The 18,122-nt window shown below is 35.5% G+C and overlaps 1 protein-coding gene across 2 annotated transcripts in view; it reads right to left on the reverse strand.

Moving 5' to 3' along the window:
• The window catches only part of LOC126964493 (nose resistant to fluoxetine protein 6-like), a 52,263-nt gene extending 40,515 nt beyond the window's left edge, over positions 1–11,748 (reverse strand). For both annotated transcript variants that reach the window (XM_050807650.1, XM_050807649.1), the window contains exon 1: positions 11,061–11,748. In XM_050807650.1, coding sequence (XP_050663607.1) covers positions 11,061–11,688 — 628 coding nt within the window. In that variant the 5' untranslated portion in view covers positions 11,689–11,748. The remainder of the gene's footprint in view (positions 1–11,060) is intronic.
• Positions 11,749–18,122: the final 6,374 nt, after the last annotated feature.

Consider the following 18,122-nt stretch of genomic DNA (forward strand, 5'->3'; position numbering starts at 1 on the left):
CAAAATTTAATTTATTTTACTTAGTTAACAATGATTATTACTTTCATTTGTGATTACCATTAATAGCACTGTTAATTGAGATAACATTATTAAAAAAATCACTGTAAAATTGTGAAAATTGCGATCACAGTACCTAAAAGTGCGACAAAGGGTGTCAAATTTTTAACATTTTCGAGAAATGTCTATCATCGCTTGACTAAGTGACATAGATTTTTTTTCTTATTTTTTTCATAACTGGTATACCTTGGCCTCTCGCCCGGTACCAGGTTATCGTTGAGTTTTGGGACACCCTGTATATATAGTTATAAGATTTCTTTCGTCATGTTTATATGCTAATGTCACTACAAAAATGTGAGATATATCGTACACATTTAATTCAATACATGAATTCACATTAATAGTAAATCTGAATTCATTACCCGCACCTAGTCTGAGATCAGTTCCGCTCTTTCCCAATTCACTTTTAAAAGAATTTCCCTTCTTCAGCAAAAACTATCGCAATTTCCTCTAAGTAGGGGTTCTTATTCGACGACCACAATATTGAGTAACCTCAGATCTACTGGTGGTGGAATGTGGCCAAATGTCGCAACCAATGAGGCCGAACATTATGAGCTGAATTGAATTTTAATGGACTTGTGTCCACTGTTTTATTCTATAGAACCTTTTCGGTTCTTATTTGATACATTGATGAACCATTTTACCAGTAGGAGGCTCCTTTGCACAGGATACCGGATAGATTATGGGCACCACAACGGCGAATATTTGTGCCGGGAAGCAGTAATGTGTAAGCATTAGTGTTATGGTCTGAAGGGTGCCGTAGCTTGTGAAATTACTTCATTTACTTAACATCTTATGTATCAAGGTGATGAGTGCTATTGTAGTGCCGCTCAGAATTTTTGGGTTTTTCAAGAATCCTGAGCGGTACTGCATTGTACTGGGTTGGGCATATCAATTACCATCAGCTGATCGATCTGCTCGTCTCGTCCCTTATTTTCATAAAAAAAACATATAGCTCAGTGGTTAGTAGTCCACTGAGCTGAAGGTCCCCGCTTCGGTATAGAAATCCATATAGTGGAAAAAAAATCCAATAAGAAATATATATAGTGGTTAGCAGTGGGCAGGGCACATAGTTCAACGGACAGATGGCCGGTGCGGCAGAAAAATCCTCGAATGGCGACGACTTACTGGAAGACGCAGTGTTAGTAGGTCCCCATAACCAACCGACGATCTGGTCAAGATCGCTGGAATACGTTGGATGAGGGCAGCGCAGGACCAAACGTCGTATAGATCTTTGGGGGAAGCCTTTGTCCATTAGTGGACGTCTTCCGGCTGATGATGATGATATATAGTGATGATTCAAAAGAGCTTAGTTTAAGCACAATTGAATAAAGTTTATTTGACTTTAACTTTGACTATAATGAATTATTTTCTTCTTTGTTTGTATTTATTTATGTTTAAATAAGCATATCGTATCAATACATCTTTCTTGCACCCATCGTATCTACAGGCAATGCAAAGATTGGGGCAAGATAATTTGTGTAAAAAGTGTGTCAATATTATTATAATAATTTCTTCAATTTTGAGTGACTGAAATTGTTATACGACTAACACGGGTTCTATTTCCCGAAAACTGGTTAAATATTGTTAATTTCCTAATCACTTATAAAACCTAGGTTAAATTAATCGTTTGTTAAAATTTCACTTATTGCGTCTTCATTGAAGGTCGCATTAATATGTATGGACAAATATGCATTAAAAATATTTGCTCATTGATCAGAAATACACACACACGTCTTAAGGAAACATAATATACCTTATTTATTTAATAACACTCAGGCTTGGTAATACATCTGGTGTGAATATTAATATAATGAGAATTTCAAGAACTTCGTAGTAGAGTACCTTTCAAGTAACGGGTTGCGGACTCTAGCTTGAAGTTATAATATAAATGTCGGAAATTATGATAGCTTTTTGTGACCTTATTATCACCAAATCAACATGTGATACCTTCTGTATACAAAAAAAAGTGTGTGTGTCAGCTCCGACGCACGACTGGATTTTCTCCTCAAGAACGATTGTCTTTGAACAGGTACTAAACAAAATCAAGTCCAATGGAGTCGGTTTATATATACAATACATGTCATATTAATGTATGAATTGTAACTTACTTAGTACCCACGTGCTTATCAGATTTTCCGGCACTATTATTTACATCACATTCTTCCATAATTTATACAATTCTCACTTAAGTTTATGAAAGTATAATAATAAATCAATTTCAATAATATAATAAAGCTTTAAAATACAAGAAATTGAAAGGTGCGCGAGAAATGATGCGCACCAAAAACGTTACTATGCCATTTGATGAGTAGGTTTTACTCTCCATATTTTTCTCATACCGGGCGCTTTATATGAAAATCGATTCTTAAGGAGTCCAATAAACGATAAGTAAGACCTTCTTAAGAGTTAGTTGTTACTTATAGAAAAAAATGTCCTTTTAAAAATTTATTCGAGACTAAATCTTATATCTTTAAACGAGCAATTCCTGTATATATTTATATATATAATCTGAATCTCGGAAACGGCTACAACGATTTTCATAAAATTAAGTATGCAGGGGATTTCGGGGGTGATAAATCGATCTAGCTAGGTTTCAATTTAAAAAAAATGGTTTTATCCATGTTTGAATGAGAAACAGCTACAATTACATTAGAATACAAAGGTAAATTTCGCCACTATATACAAGACTATTATAGCTCAGATGGGACATTGGGTGATCCGGAAAGCAGAAGACCCCGGTTCGAATCCAGATGTCCTATTAGTTTTTTTTTTTGTTCAAGTTTTGTACATTCTTAAAAATCCGAGCAAGGCTCGGTCGTCCGGATATTTATTATTAACTCGATAGTCAAAAGCTACTCGTCGTTAACCTACTGGTATATATATTACTCGCGGTTTTAATTCGTGGTGTCAGTATTACGTAGTTACATCATACGGCCCACTACGGTTATGACGATTATTTTGAGTAACTTCAGTCCGTAATTAGTGTGAGGTAAAGCTGCACGGTTCGCATACATATAATTGGTATATGTTGAGAAATGCTTGCACTTAATATACGAGATCTCGCAACACATTTATTGCCTGGTTCTCTTATCTTTAGAAAATTAATTAAGATTTGGATTTAATTCTGTAATTTGATTATTGTTTCAATTTTGGTGGCTGATAAATAGACGAGATATGTTGCATTAATAACAATTACATTAAGTTTACTTCACAGATCATAACTGGCATCTACACACTTAAATTTTTTCTACTGAGAATTATTAATTAGTTTAATAATTATAAAACAATTTTTTGAAGCAAAGTTTTTATACGGAGGTTCGGGCAGCTCGCTAGCTTCGTGTAAGATTTTAGCGTTACACGAGACCATCAGATTTAGGACAGTTACACAACATATAGGTACCTGCAGAGTGGCATTTCAGTATTTTTTTTTATGAAAATAATATACGCCCTACCCATTACAAATCAGTGCCGCTCAGGATTCTTGAAAAACCCAACAATTCTGAGCGGCACTACAATTGCGCTCGTTACCTTGAGCCATAAGATATTAAGTCTCATTTGCCCAGTAATTTCACTAGCTACGGCGCCCTTCAGACCGAAACACAGTAATGTTTACACATTACTGCTTCACGGCAGAAATAGGCGCCGTTGTGGTACCCATAACCTAGCCGGCTTCCTGTGCAAAGGAGCCTCCAACTACTGCGCAGTAATGCTTTTTTCTGCCGTGAAGCAGTAATGTAAAAGCATTATTTCGTTTTACTTTGAAGGGTGCTATGTATCTAGCTCAATTACTGGCCTAGGAAGATCTTACATAAGCTACCAGAATCTGAACTAAGTAATTGAGAGCGTGACATTGTTTTTGGATATAAATAATAAAGTGCGATTGATTCATTTTCATTGTTTATCGCGACCTCTTTCATGTTCAATACGACTTCCTGTTTTATACTCGGAGATAAATTAATGAGGTTATGAAAATGAAAAATATTTATTTCACTAGCAATAATGGTACAAACAAGATAGTGGATGTGACCTTCTATTAAGTGAGGAACACCTGTGCCAGAAGGCTACGCTCGTCCATATCAATTAATATAAACAGTACCAAAAACAAGAGATCACAATTTATGTAAGTCTATAAAAATATTATTTATCAAAAGAAAAATATTATATGAACGGGATGTGTATACACACATCCCGTGTGTGGGTATGTAAGTGGGTGTATGTGTGCTTGTGTGCGTGTGTCATTGGGTCGTGGTTATTGAAGAATTACTCTCTTTCGTTACAACATTGTAATTAAAAAATCAATTCATTAAAATTTATGTACTACTTATGAATAGTTTTGAGATGAAGTATTCGGAGAGATGATATAAATTATGACTGTTCATTCTCAGTACATTTATGAAAATTTAATATACGTTCACAAAAATCGTCACCTTTTTGCTCTTAATAGTGATTTTCATTATTATAATACTAGAAATAAGGGATTGCTTGTAACTAATTCTAGTAGGCTTCATAAGATACATAATAGCTTTAAGGGTAAATCTATACACTTCTATAATAATGTCCCAGTCACTGTTCAGGCATTATCTATAAATAAATTTAAATGTTTTATAAAAAAATGTCTCTGTCGTAAATCCTATTACTCCACTGCTGAATAACTAAATGATCGGATAGACTGGGACTAGATTGTGATTATTTCATAGCGATAGAAATGACTGTACAATATTGTATATTTTTATTGAAAAGAGCGCAAAAAAAGAATGCTGGGAGAGTTTCTTGCGCCGCTTCTTCTCTCTAAGAGCGCCATTTGTTTCCGAAGCGGTAGTAGTATCTAGTTGTTATTAGAAATTATATCAAAAATAATTCTAAAGGAATCAATTTTGGGAAAATAAATGCCTTTATGCCTTTAAAAGGAGATAATGATTCAATTGTGACAAACGTCTGACAATAGATTATAATATGTTTAATGTAGTTTATAGCTTAAAATATAATAACACACACTTAAACTTTAAGAAGCTTACTTGTGTGTGAAGACGCTTAAAATTAAATTACATAATATATTAAACGAAAAGAACAATTATTTTAATTAATAAGGGAAATTAATTATTCATCAATTAATAATTAATTAGGAAAGTCACTGACATAGTCCAGTTAACACCTGAACAAACATAAACTTATGCTGACTACTACTCGGCTAAGTCCAGTTAGTAAGTCTTTTGTGGGTCGTTGTATATAATGCTTTTACAACAAGATCCCAGATAATATTTGAAAACAAATGTATTACGAAATTCAAAAGAATTTTTAAAAACGTTTGTGTGACAAAGGTTACTATAATATAAATGACTTTCTTAATGATCCTACTACTGATTGGGAATTGAGCGACCGCCCACAGGCTATTAAATAATATATTTAGTGTACGATTTTACATTGTAACCATATTTTTATAAAAAAAAAGGAGCCGCTGAGTTTGTTGCGCCCGTTCTTCTCAGGTCTGAGGCACACCTTTTGGAATGGGTGGTAGTTTTTGATTTTCAATAAGTAATATTATATCACATTTTGAATTTGAATAGTTATACATGTAATGAAAGTTTTTATATGTCTTACCCCTATATCTATACGAAGCGATGGAAATCCGTCGTAAACAAACAAAAGTATTCGAAAAGAATCAATTTTGAGAAGATGAAAAAATGCTTTTTCTGCAACTATCTAACGTAATGCTTAAAAATACATTTATATACAGGTTGTGGTGTAATTAATGGATAATATGGTACCTGGGGATAGAAGACGTTGTGGTAATTCAGAAATATATATTTTATGTTTGGTAAAAGTCCCTCGGTTTTCGAGACATTCGATATTTTCGAAAAATGGCACCCTTTGCCACTCTTTTTGGTTTCAAGCCTCCAAATGACGGAATTTTCTCAATTTGTTTTTGAGATAGTATCCCTGGATAAATGTGCTATCGAATTTTAAACTATAATATCTGGGATGCGCCTCAGATAGTTTTTTTTTTTAAAAAGATCTAGTTTAAATTTAATGTTTTGCTTATTTTTCCTTAGCTAGGTTAAACTTATGTGGTGTGAAAAACGATGTGGTTACCGAGCGCCAAATTTAAGAAAAAACAAACCTGTTTCAATAAGATTCTACATCGTGTACATCTTATTAAATATAAATCCAGTGTACTGATGTTTTTTTCCATTGAACGCCTAAACTAACGAACGGATTTAAGTTCAGTCAAACTTGAGAGATAGGATAGTTTTTATTTCGATTTGGGACCCATAATTATTTTCATTTCCAATATTTGTTTTGTACGGACATATTATCTATGAGAGAATTTATTGACGCACGGTTTGACAGTTCTGATGTGAAACAATTTCATTATAACCTTTGGGAGTATATTTTACGAAATAATTTTTAATGTTATGGAATATTATTGACAAATTCATAAAAAAAAAACAATATTTTATTTGTTATGTACAGAACAACGTTTGTCGGGTCAGCTACTAATATAATTAAGTGAATACTAACAGTTTGCTTCCAATATCTCGAGGAATTTATTAGTGTTGAGTTAACAATATTTACAGAGCTCAGTTACATAAGAGGTATTAGGAAAGGCTCGTTAAGAAACAGCAGGTAGAAAGTGTGAAGGTCGTTCGGTTGTGTCGACGTCGGCGGTCGGGCCCGCCCGCGCCTTCTGGGCACCTGTAGACTTCTTGCCACACAAATTGTTTAAATAACTCCGACCGCTTTGTTCAAAAATAATTCCTCGCTTGCTTTCTAGTAGCGCCTGACGTGTTCCGATCCTAAACCTTCTAATTTAGCTAAAAGTATATAGATACCGTTTCGTTAACAGTTTTTTCTTGGAAGAGGAGGATAAATAATTTACCAGTGGGAGGCTCCTTTGCACAGCAAGCCGGCTAGATTATGGGTACCACAACGGCCCCTAATTCTGCCGTGAAGCAGATTACTGCTTAGTAACCTTAGTGTAAACATTACTTGTGTCTGAAGGGCACCGAAGGTAGTGAAATTACTGGGCAAATGAGACTTATGTCTTATTAATTATTGTAGTGCCGCTCAGAATTTTTGGGTTTTTCAAGAATCCTGAGCGGCACTGCATTTTACTGGGTGGGGTGTATCAATTACCATCAGTGAGCGTCCTGCCCGTTTCGTCCCTAATTTTCATAAAAAAAATAATAAGCGGGTCACCTGATGTTTAGTGATCACCGGACACCTGGTGCGCTGGAGCGCTGTTGCCTGCTCGAGTTGGTACTCGATACCATACTACCAAAGAACAACAGCTCATTTATTACGGCAACTATTAGATACTTGTCCGTGTGACATCTTAACACTCTATAGCATCTTTCAAATTTTACAATGAAATTAATAAAATAGAAAATACTTACTGATGATATTCTTTCTTATTTCTTGTAGTATTATTTTTACAAAATCTTACTGCGCAACCCGGCATTTTAGTTTCAATAACTAGCAAAGTTTAACAAAACATATTTTGGCACGTCAACGTCACACATTGTAATATTAGTTGGCGTACTTTGCGACTACGTCTGCGGTATCTAGTTGCAGCGCAGTGGAGACCAAACCTTAATCTAAATTTTAAGCGCTAAGCTCAAAATTTTGTCTTTCATTGCAGAGCTTATATCAAGTCAACCTTTTGTTTAAATTTATTCTGCTAAAATTATTCTATCGATTATTAATTCTATCTATTAATTTATGGTTCCAGAAAAATTAAAATAAACATTTTTTTTCATTTGTTACATTTTTTCTTGGTTGAGGGCCATCTTATTTGTAGGCCATGGACATAAATGTCAAAAGTTTTCTCTTCTTTTTACATTTACTACCACTTAGGGAAAGGTTGAGCTTTAATATGAAGAAGTGGCAAAAAATCATTGCCACTCTTTTAAATCAACATTTACAGCTTTTTACAAATCATTTCCAATACAATATATGCAAAGTGATGCAACAAAAATACTCAAACGTCAAAAAGTCAATGCCTTACACGAGTAAGTCAAAAAAATTATTTAAAATTAATACTTACAAATAAAAGTTATTGAATTATTGAGATAGTACAGTAGATGTATCAATCCACACATACCGTAAATAAATAAATGTATTTCACGAGAATTTTAATAAGCACCACTATGTTATTTATAAGTTAAAAACAAATAGTCAATATTCAAATAAGCTTTAAATAAAATCTTAAGCATTTGAATTGCCAAAGTCTTTTACTATCCCTACTTCCTATTTCCGATAACGTTAAAACGAATATACAAAGTAAATAAATATTGCCTCTTTTGAGAAACTTTTAAAACACTCCTTAAAGCACGATTTTAGCTTTAAAAGTAGTCAGATAATCCGTTCTACTCCAGATAACACGTTATGCATGCACCGTGCATTAGAAACGGCTTCAGAATCGAATGACCTAGATTTTTTCGCCAAAATATTGCGTAATGCGGTTAAGATTATAGAAAACGTTATGTTTATAGAGAACTTAGACATTACGAGTAACAAATATTATTTGGTTAATGAGCCTTACTATTTTTTGTAATTTTATTCATAAAAAAAACTTAATGATGAAAATGTATGTTTGAGATCGAGTCATGGATGTTTATAAGTATTTATTTATGTTTAAGTAAGTATATTGTATTAAATATATCGTTGTCTTGTATCTATAGGCTCTGTCTAGTTTGTGGCAAGATAATATGTGTAAAAGTGTGTCAATATTATTATTAGGCTCCGGCGACGTTCATACATTTTGTTTTCAAATTTTATTTGTTTAATTAATCTCAGAATTGTGAGTTACTTGAAAGAGCATCTCAAGTTAATTTCCTAATATGCAATTATTGGGGTTGAGCAGGTTATCAACTGTAAAGTAGATCCTGTAGATAAAGCCACAACCTGAGAGTTGAACAAGACATACAAGATCTATCATCGATACGTCACTCGAACGGTTGGCTCAGGTGGAAGAACTCGCACGGAAAGCGAGAGGTCGCGGGTTCGAGTCGTTCATAAATTTTGTTTTCAAGTTTTATTTGTGTAATATAACTATTATTATGAAATACTTTTTTATCACACTGGACTTTAAAATCATTTAGATTAATGGATGCGTAAATTGAAGGCTTGTGAGATATTCAGATAAGTTTGATTAAAAGATAGGGAAAAAAGATTGTAGGTCAGTTATAAAGCTCGTAACATGGTAACCGGTTCGACCCTTTTATACGGTGAGTTGTCTAATTAATTTTATAAAGTGAAACTTTTATAACTCCGCCTCAAACTTTTTCGTCCATCTATCGCATGTCTCATTACAAGCGGCCACGCAAAGGGTTGAATCATTAATTTTAACTACTACTTTTAAATGAGTATGGCCGAGTAGTTTAGAGAGGGAGTTCGAATCTGACAAAGGTTTTATATATATATTTATATAAAATTATATTTTTGAAGTAATAACTTCTTTAGCTGCGTTGGGCACTTTTTGCATCACCGACATGCACATGAAAGGCGCACGTGATAAATAAATTATTAAAAATATAAAGATAAATTTATATAGTTAGACACTTTTTGGATGGTTGAAATATCTTGAGTTCGCGTCACTAAAATGCTTATAGCAATATATGAAATAGTGTTTTGTTTGAGTAATATATTAGTTTTAAAAATAAATCGAAATCAATAATTTAATTGTTTTTATTAATTATGAGATTTAAAATTTTAATATTAAAATTTCTAAGTTTATACTTCTATCGACAGACTCTTCAATTGACATTTTTTTATTTTATGATTATCGAAAGCATAATATATTGTATAAAATTGTATTTTTTTCTTTAGATTAGTATTTAGAAAATTTATTGATGTAGGCGTTACTTTGCGGAAATCCATAATTATACAAATGATTTGAGTTTTCTTTAGTGTTAATTCCGCCAATATTTGTCTTTAAACTTTAAACTCGCCAAAATCTGGCACGAGACTCTTTTTTTTTAACACATTTAACGTCCTGAGGATGCCTCGTGTAGAGGCGAAACACGTGTCGAATTGTTTAAACACAAATATTGGCGGAATTAACACTAAAGAAAACTCAAATCATTTGTATAATGCTGATGAAAAAAATCACTTTCATCTTGGTTTCATAAAACCATACAATTATTGTTCATTTGTTTCAATTCCGACATTCTGAATGAATAAGATGAAGATCGTGTTTTGGGTCAATCGGAGTTTTGGGGCAAACGTAATTATTGTGAGTAAAGCCGCGGGGTAGAAAGCCGGTAACAAGGTTAATGTGGCAATGTTACGTAACCGTGTTGGGTTACGGAAGAAGCCGTGAAAGGCAGATTGTGTTTCTCAATTATGTCATAAACGAACGAGCTGCGCTGGCGCATCGCGATCGACTCTTATTTAATTATAGCTTTGTTGTTTATTTGCTATTCACTTAGAAATTATGTTTAACTTCATGTATTTTCGTCAAACGTAAAACAAAGAAATTATATAAGTACAAAAGTTATTTCGACTTGCTTTTCAATATATCCTTGTCTAACTCAATATTAGATCATTAAATATAAACTATTTTAAATATAATTATATTAAATATATACTTATGTATGTTAATTGTATATATATACGATTTATATATATATAAATTTTATTATTTTATAACAATAATCGTATGTATACCAAATTATATTAAATCGAAAATGAAATAGATTTATAAAATACAACAAAGCGAATATAATAATATTAGAGTATGCCTATCACTATTTAAATTATCAAAAGTATGTTAAAAATATTTACCCCCTTATTCATAATGGTCCGCTTACTTAAAACAGCCGCTAAGGAGTGTTTTTTCTCATTCTGACTTAGGTCAATAGAAGAAGACAGAGTGTGAATTAGCAATGCTTTAAGTTAGCAGACTATTATGAATAAGGGGATTAATGTTTTACGTTACAATTGACAAACAAAACTTTATCATTGTTTAAATATTTTAGGAGTAAAATCTGGTGACTTACTTTTCAATGCCCACAAAGCTCGTTCCCGCAGTCCCTCGATGTACTCCTGCATATCTTCCTTGCACATTCCAGAAACAGTGCTCTTCAGTTCATCCCACTGTTGCAACAATATCTCCGCATCAAAAACTCGCAGCATACTTTCCAAGCTCAAAAGATTTGTATCATTGAAAGTATTCCTCATTTGCATTCTAGTTTCGTTCACCGTATTCCTTATCGAGTCGTTTAACTTCCTAAATACATCTCTGTTCGGTTTATTTGTTGTGAATTCAATTGTTTTCGTAGTTTTTATAAGATGTTGTACATTGTGAGATTTCTCTGTTCCAGGTGTTAGTTTTTCAGTATCGTTTTTCGAAAATTTTTCACCGAATGATAATCCATCTTCGTCAGCGAATAAATCGAACGAATCTTCAGTTGTAGATTTGTGATTACTAGTATTCGAATTTATGGATCCTATTAGATCCAGACTTTCGTCGTCGACCCCACCCTTAGCGGAAGCTTTTTTGATATTCTGAAAAGCGTCGATTAAGGCACTTCTTAACTTTTCCTCTCGGGCACTCTCTTTGTCGTTGAGTTCGTTACAAAGGACGCACGTTGCACTGATTAAGACGAATATAAGTAGACGCGACATCGTGGTGGCCTAGCACATGTCGTGGGGTGATGACAGGTCCGCGCTTGTCCGCATCACCGGTGTGACTGGCGATCGGCTGTGAGGCGGTGACATAACAGAATTACGCTACCAAACTTTCACTGAAGGCTCTATAGCTGTGCTGCCTGTAGTGCGCGTCCTTGTAGGGCCGCCCCTAAATTTCACAGCCCGATCTTTCAACTGTTTTTGACGGACCTGTTATACAATAGCAAAGAAACAAGCCTTTGATTCCTGTTCTACTTTTCTTTATATTCCTTTCTTTCCAGCTTTGAGGATAATGTTATATAAGGTATAATAGAAGTAATACACTTCTCACCTTATTATACCTTCCTTGATCGTTGATTCAGTCAATATACTGTTATGTTAAATAAAACCGTTTCAAGTTTTCTGGGAGTCATTTGAAGCGAGTTAACTGTAGGTACCATACGCACAGCGAACCCTTAATGTCATAATAATATAAAAATATAATAAACTAGCTGCCCAGACAGACGTTGTTCTGTAGATAATAAAAAAAAATACTGTTTATAGGAATTTGCCAATAATATTTCAAAACATCAACAATTATTTCGTAAAAAATGCTCCCTGTTTTTATAATCAAATTGTTTCACAGCGGAACGTCAAACCTTGCGTCACTAAATTCTCTCATAGAAAATATGTCCATACATAACAAATATTGAAAATAAAAATAATTATGGGTCCCAAATCGAAATAAAAACTATCCTATCTCTCAAGTTGGACCAAACGGCACTCCATGAAGTAATCCCCATTAAAATCCGTTCATTAGTTTAAGAGTCCATCGCGGACAAACATCGTGTCACGTAATTTATATATATTAAGATATAATTTTGACACAACAACAGCTGACTAACTGAATTGGCCTAGGAAAAACTAGTTCGTCCTAAAATCGGATTCGGTCAGTAATATGGCCGTCGATAGTATTTAAGTTCTTCTAATATGTTTTTCATATACCACACAATGTTTTTTCCACTGCCACTCAACACATTATACGAGAGACCACCAATTTCCAAACTATATTCTCTTAGCGTTCTGATGGGAACAGAAATACATAACCTACTAGTGATTGATATGTAAAGAACCCATTTTTTAATCAAAGAGGAAGGAGGATAAACGGAGCTTACGGGTGTCTGACACCTGATGGAATGTGATCATCCCCAGTGCCCATACTCTCTTTTCTTTTACAACACCAGAGATATCACAAAGGCTTTGCATACCATATAAAGTGTCGAATCAAGTTTATTCACTATAAACGTTCAGAATAACAATAGTAATAATTGTACTGTTATAATTATTAGGATATTTATTAGATATATTTAGAATAAACCTAATAATATGCCTAATGATAGTAATAAATACTATTAATAGTAATTATAAAATTTGAAAACCACAAACATATTCGTACGTGGCGGGCGAGGATCGAACCGGGGCTCCGTTGTGTGAAGTCACAGGCTCAACCTATTGCGCCATCGACGCTTTTTCAAACTATTTCAAAACATCAATTATACTTCTCAAACGCATCTATTACTAACTTTTTCTAAGACGAGAATCTCTCACGTTACGATTAATTAAATTGGAACAATTTCCCAGACTTACACAATCAGCTATTCATGCATGAAAAAAAAACATCTCTGATGTTTTAAAAATTATAGTCATCATCAGTCATTCGTCAACTATTATCGACAGCAGTGTTTTCTAGGATTTGGTCGATCGGATAAGAAAAGTAATAATTTTAAAATAACTTAGATAATTTATCTGCCTTACAAATAAACTTGGTATAAAGTTATACGTGAGTTATACCAATATGCAAAATGTTTACAAGTAGATATTCCACTCCAATCATGTTAGAACGTGTGCCCCTGATGTGACGCTGGTGCTAACGCGTTTATTCCGGCCCTCAAATTCGAAAGGCGTAGTCCTTGACTCATCGAAGTCAGCCCTTTTCCATTCGATCCAAAAAAAAAGGAGACATTTCGAATCCGGTAAACTACAGGCCTATTGCTATTACCTTCCTGCTCTCCAAAATCATGTAGAGCATAATTTCCCGCCAGCTCTTGTTTCCGCTTTCGCTAATATGCTTTCGCCATGGTCGGTCGGCAAGCGATTTTCCTATATTCCTATACCTACCACATAGATGGGTGGCGGCTATCGAAAGCAAGGGGGAAGGCCTGGCAGTTAGCTTGGATATAGCGAAGGCCTTTGATCGTGTATGGCACAAGGCACTTATCGTTGCGTAGGGACGTCGCTTCAGATCACTCCCCGTGACAAATGCAGTAGGACTTCGTCTTCTACTGCATTTGTCACGGGGAGTGATCTGTTTGACCTGATTCCTGCCGCCGAATTGCACCTTCGCATGACACGCCACAAGCTAGGGTATCATCCCCACCATCTGGATGTGTGGCGGTCCTCCACAGTGCGGTTTTCAAGGAGCTTTCTTCCACGTACTACAAAGCCGTGGAATGTAGTTCCTTGTGCGGTGTTTCTGGGACGATTCAAAAAAAGCGCGAACACCTGTGATTCCTCTGCAACAGCAAGAGAATGTGCGCGGCGGTGATCACTTAACACCTGGTGACCCGTACGCTCGTTTGTCCTCCTTTTCCATGATAAAACGTATGTATTTTTTTATGATTACGGTCATTTATTATCGCCATTGTAGCGCACGCTGTATAGTAACTGTTAATTTAAGGTTACTATATATGTTGTTTAAACAAAAGGGTTACCACTTCAGTATACTAACGTTACAGTCGCGGCGGCGGAAAACACTACGTTATGTAACATTATATTAAATTATAAAGCGTTACATAATCGCATTGTCTGCTCTCTTGTACCTGTGTCGACCACTTCACTGTCCCCACAACTTTCTTTGTAAATGATACACTCATATTACATTTTTGCGAACAATGCGTATCAAGTAGTACCATCGAAAAAAATTATTCATAGCCCACTTTACTGATAATTAAAAAATTATTAATTATTATATACCCTTAAAATCATAAAAAAGACGATTGGTGACTGTAATTGTATGTTCATGCGAATTTCGACCTACTTGTTTATTATGGCTGCAGGAAAATGACATGACACAAATAGGTCACGATTAAATTTTCTCTATAGTATCTAGGTATATAGTGTGAGTTAACTTTTACTTACTTAATAAGCAAAGAAAGGGAAATATGAGCCGATATCTGGAATGCTTTCGTTGCTGGTATAGGTTCGGCGCAGAGCGACACTCGCCTGTATTAGGCTGAGATTTATAGAGCATACTACAAGTTTGCTCAGACTTATCTAGCTTTGAGTGCGATCTAAGCTTAAGTCCACCATAACAATGACTTAGAAAAATAAAATACCGGTTTATATACCCATTATTGCAAGAATCTCAAGCTCGAAATCTCTAGAAATCTCGAGCGATTGCCAATTTCGTGGCCATCTGGAGGACAAAGCCAAATTGGCTTCAAAGAAACTGGGCGTCACTAATAGAGCACGGCAATACTTCAAGCCGGCCCACATTCTAGCGCTGTACAAAGCGCAGGTCTGGCCACACATGGAGTATTGCTGTCATCTCTGGTCTGGCGCACCCCAGTATCAGCTGGATCCATTTGACCGCGTGCAACGCAGAGCAGCTCGAATTGTCGGGGACCCAGTGCTCTGTGAACGGCTGGATCACTTGGCGTTCCGTAGAGACGTCGCTTCATTGTGTGTCTTCTACCGCATTTATCACGGGGAGTGTTCCGAAGAGCTGTTTAACCTGATTCCTGCCGCCGAATTCCACCTTCGCACGACACGCCACAAGTTAGGTTATCATCCTTACCATCTGGATGTGTATTGGTCCTCCACAGAGCGGTATTCAAGGAGCTTTCTTCCACGTACTACAAAGCTGTGGAATGAACTTCCTTGTGCGGTGATACGACATGGGTACCTTCAAAAAAAGCGCGTACACCTTCCTTAGAGGCCGGCAACGCTCCTGTGATGTTGCAAGGTCCTGTCCTCTGGTGTTGCAAGAGATTGTGGGCGGCGGTGATCACTTAAAAACAGGTAACCCTTACGCTCGTTTGTCCTCCTATTCCATAAAAAAAAATCGGTGATGTTAGTAGTACATGCATTACATGCAATTGTGGAATCAAACGTGTGTTTGTGTGAAGATTTTGACTAACTAAACTTAAACTAAAGAATCTTTTCTATTGTGAATGTTTGCTTAAGAATAATCGAGAATGTACTTTGTGTAATAGAACGTGGACTTATTTTAAGCTCAGCATAATTTCAGCTGTCAAATGACTATAAAAACCAAATTAATGGTTATGCTAAGTTTTAACTCAGTGAGTTTTATGTGAACAAAGTCTGAGCAATGTACGCTCTATAGTTCTCAGCCTTAGTCGTGTGCGACTTGAATCCCGGTGGTTGAACGAGGCGATACTCAAACGGTTAGCTCAGTTGGTTAGAGCTCCGGCACGGAACGCTGGAGGTCGTGGGTTCGAATCCCGCATCGTTCATAAAATTTTGTTTTTCAAATTTTATTTGTGTATTAATCCTAGAAGTAAGGGTTATCACTTTAAAAACATAACATATTGTTTAGATTTACAACAACATGCGACATCTCCAGTCAATTTCCTAATATGCAAATATTGGGGTTGAGCAGGTTATCAACTGTAATGTAGATCCTGTAGATGAAGCCACAACCTGAGAGTTGAACAAAGCAAACAGAATTTTATAACGAGGCGGTACTCGAACGGTTAGCTCATTTGGTTAGAGCACCGGCACTGAACGCCGGAGGTCATGGGCTCGAATCCCGCATCGTTCATAAAATTTTATTTTTCAAATTTTATTTGTGTATTAATCCTAGAAGTGGGGGTTATCACTTTAAAGACACAACATATTGTTCTACATAGCACCCTAGCTTAGGCCATGAGTTAAAATTAAAGTTCTTAACTCTAAAATCTATCGATACCCTCACTATACAATTTGACGCCCGTGACGTGAAGTATTGCTTTAGTCGCTTGGTATACAATTAAGATCCAAAAATAAATGATGCAGCAAGGTTAGAAGTGAAAATTTAACTTCTCATCTCTAGAATCCATCGCTACGCTCACGATCCAATATGACGCCCATGACTTGAAGCAATGCCTTATTCCCTTGGTGTACAATCTGCTACAATTAAGGTTAGATCCAAAAATAAATAATGCAGCTAGGTCAGAAGTGAAAATTAAACTTCTCAACTCTAGAATCCATCGCTACGCTCACGATCCAATATGACGCCCATGACTTGAAGCAGTGCCTTATTCCCTTGGTGTACAATCTGCTACAATCAAGTAAGATTCAAAAATAAATGACGCAGCAAGGTTAGAAGTGAAAATTAAACTTCTCAACTCTAGAATCCATCGCTACGCTCACGATCCAATATGACGCCCATGACGTGAAGCAGTGCTACACTTATGGTATACAATCAGCAATTATCAAGTAAGATACAAAAATAAATGACGCAGCAAGGTTAGAAGAGAAAATTAAACTTCTCAACTCTAGAATCCATCGCTACGCTCACGATCCAATATGACGCCCATGACGTGAAGCAGTGCTACACTTATGGTATACAATCAGCAATTATCAAGTAAGATACAAAAATAAATGACGCAGCAAGGTTAGAAGAGAAAATTAAACTTCTCAACTCTAGAATCCATCGCTACGCTCACGATCCAATATGACGCCCATGACGTGAAGCAGTGCTACACTTATGGTATACAATCAGCAATTATCAAGTAAGATACAAAAATAAATGACGCAGCAAGGTTAGAAGAGAAAATTAAACTTCTCAACTCTAGAATCCATCGCTACGCTCACGATCCAATATGACGCCCATGACGTGAAGCAGTGCTACTCTTATGGTATTGTGCTACTCTAGTGCTACTCAATCAGCAATAATCAAGTAAGATACAAAAATAAATGACGCAGCAAGCTTAGAAGTGAAAATTAAACTTCTCAACTCTAGAATCCATCGCTACGCTCACGATCCAATATGACGCCCATGACGTGAAGCAGTGCTACACTTGTGGTATACAATCAGCAATTATCAAGTAAGATACAAAAATAAATGACGCAGCAAGGTTAGAAGAGAAAATTAAACTTCTCAACTCTAGAATCCATCGCTACGCTCACGATCCAATATGACGCCCATGACGTGAAGCAGTGCTACACTTATGGTATACAATCAGCAATTATCAAGTAAGATACAAAAATAAATGACGCAGCAAGGTTAGAAGAGAAAATTAAACTTCTCAACTCTAGAATCCATCGCTACGCTCACGATCCAATATGACGCCCATGACGTGAAGCAGTGCTACACTTATGGTATACAATCAGCAATTATCAAGTAAGATACAAAAATAAATGACGCAGCAAGGTTAGAAGAGAAAATT

Source organism: Leptidea sinapis, chromosome 5, assembly GCF_905404315.1.
Source record: "Leptidea sinapis chromosome 5, ilLepSina1.1, whole genome shotgun sequence".
Lineage (NCBI taxonomy): Eukaryota > Metazoa > Arthropoda > Insecta > Lepidoptera > Pieridae > Leptidea > Leptidea sinapis.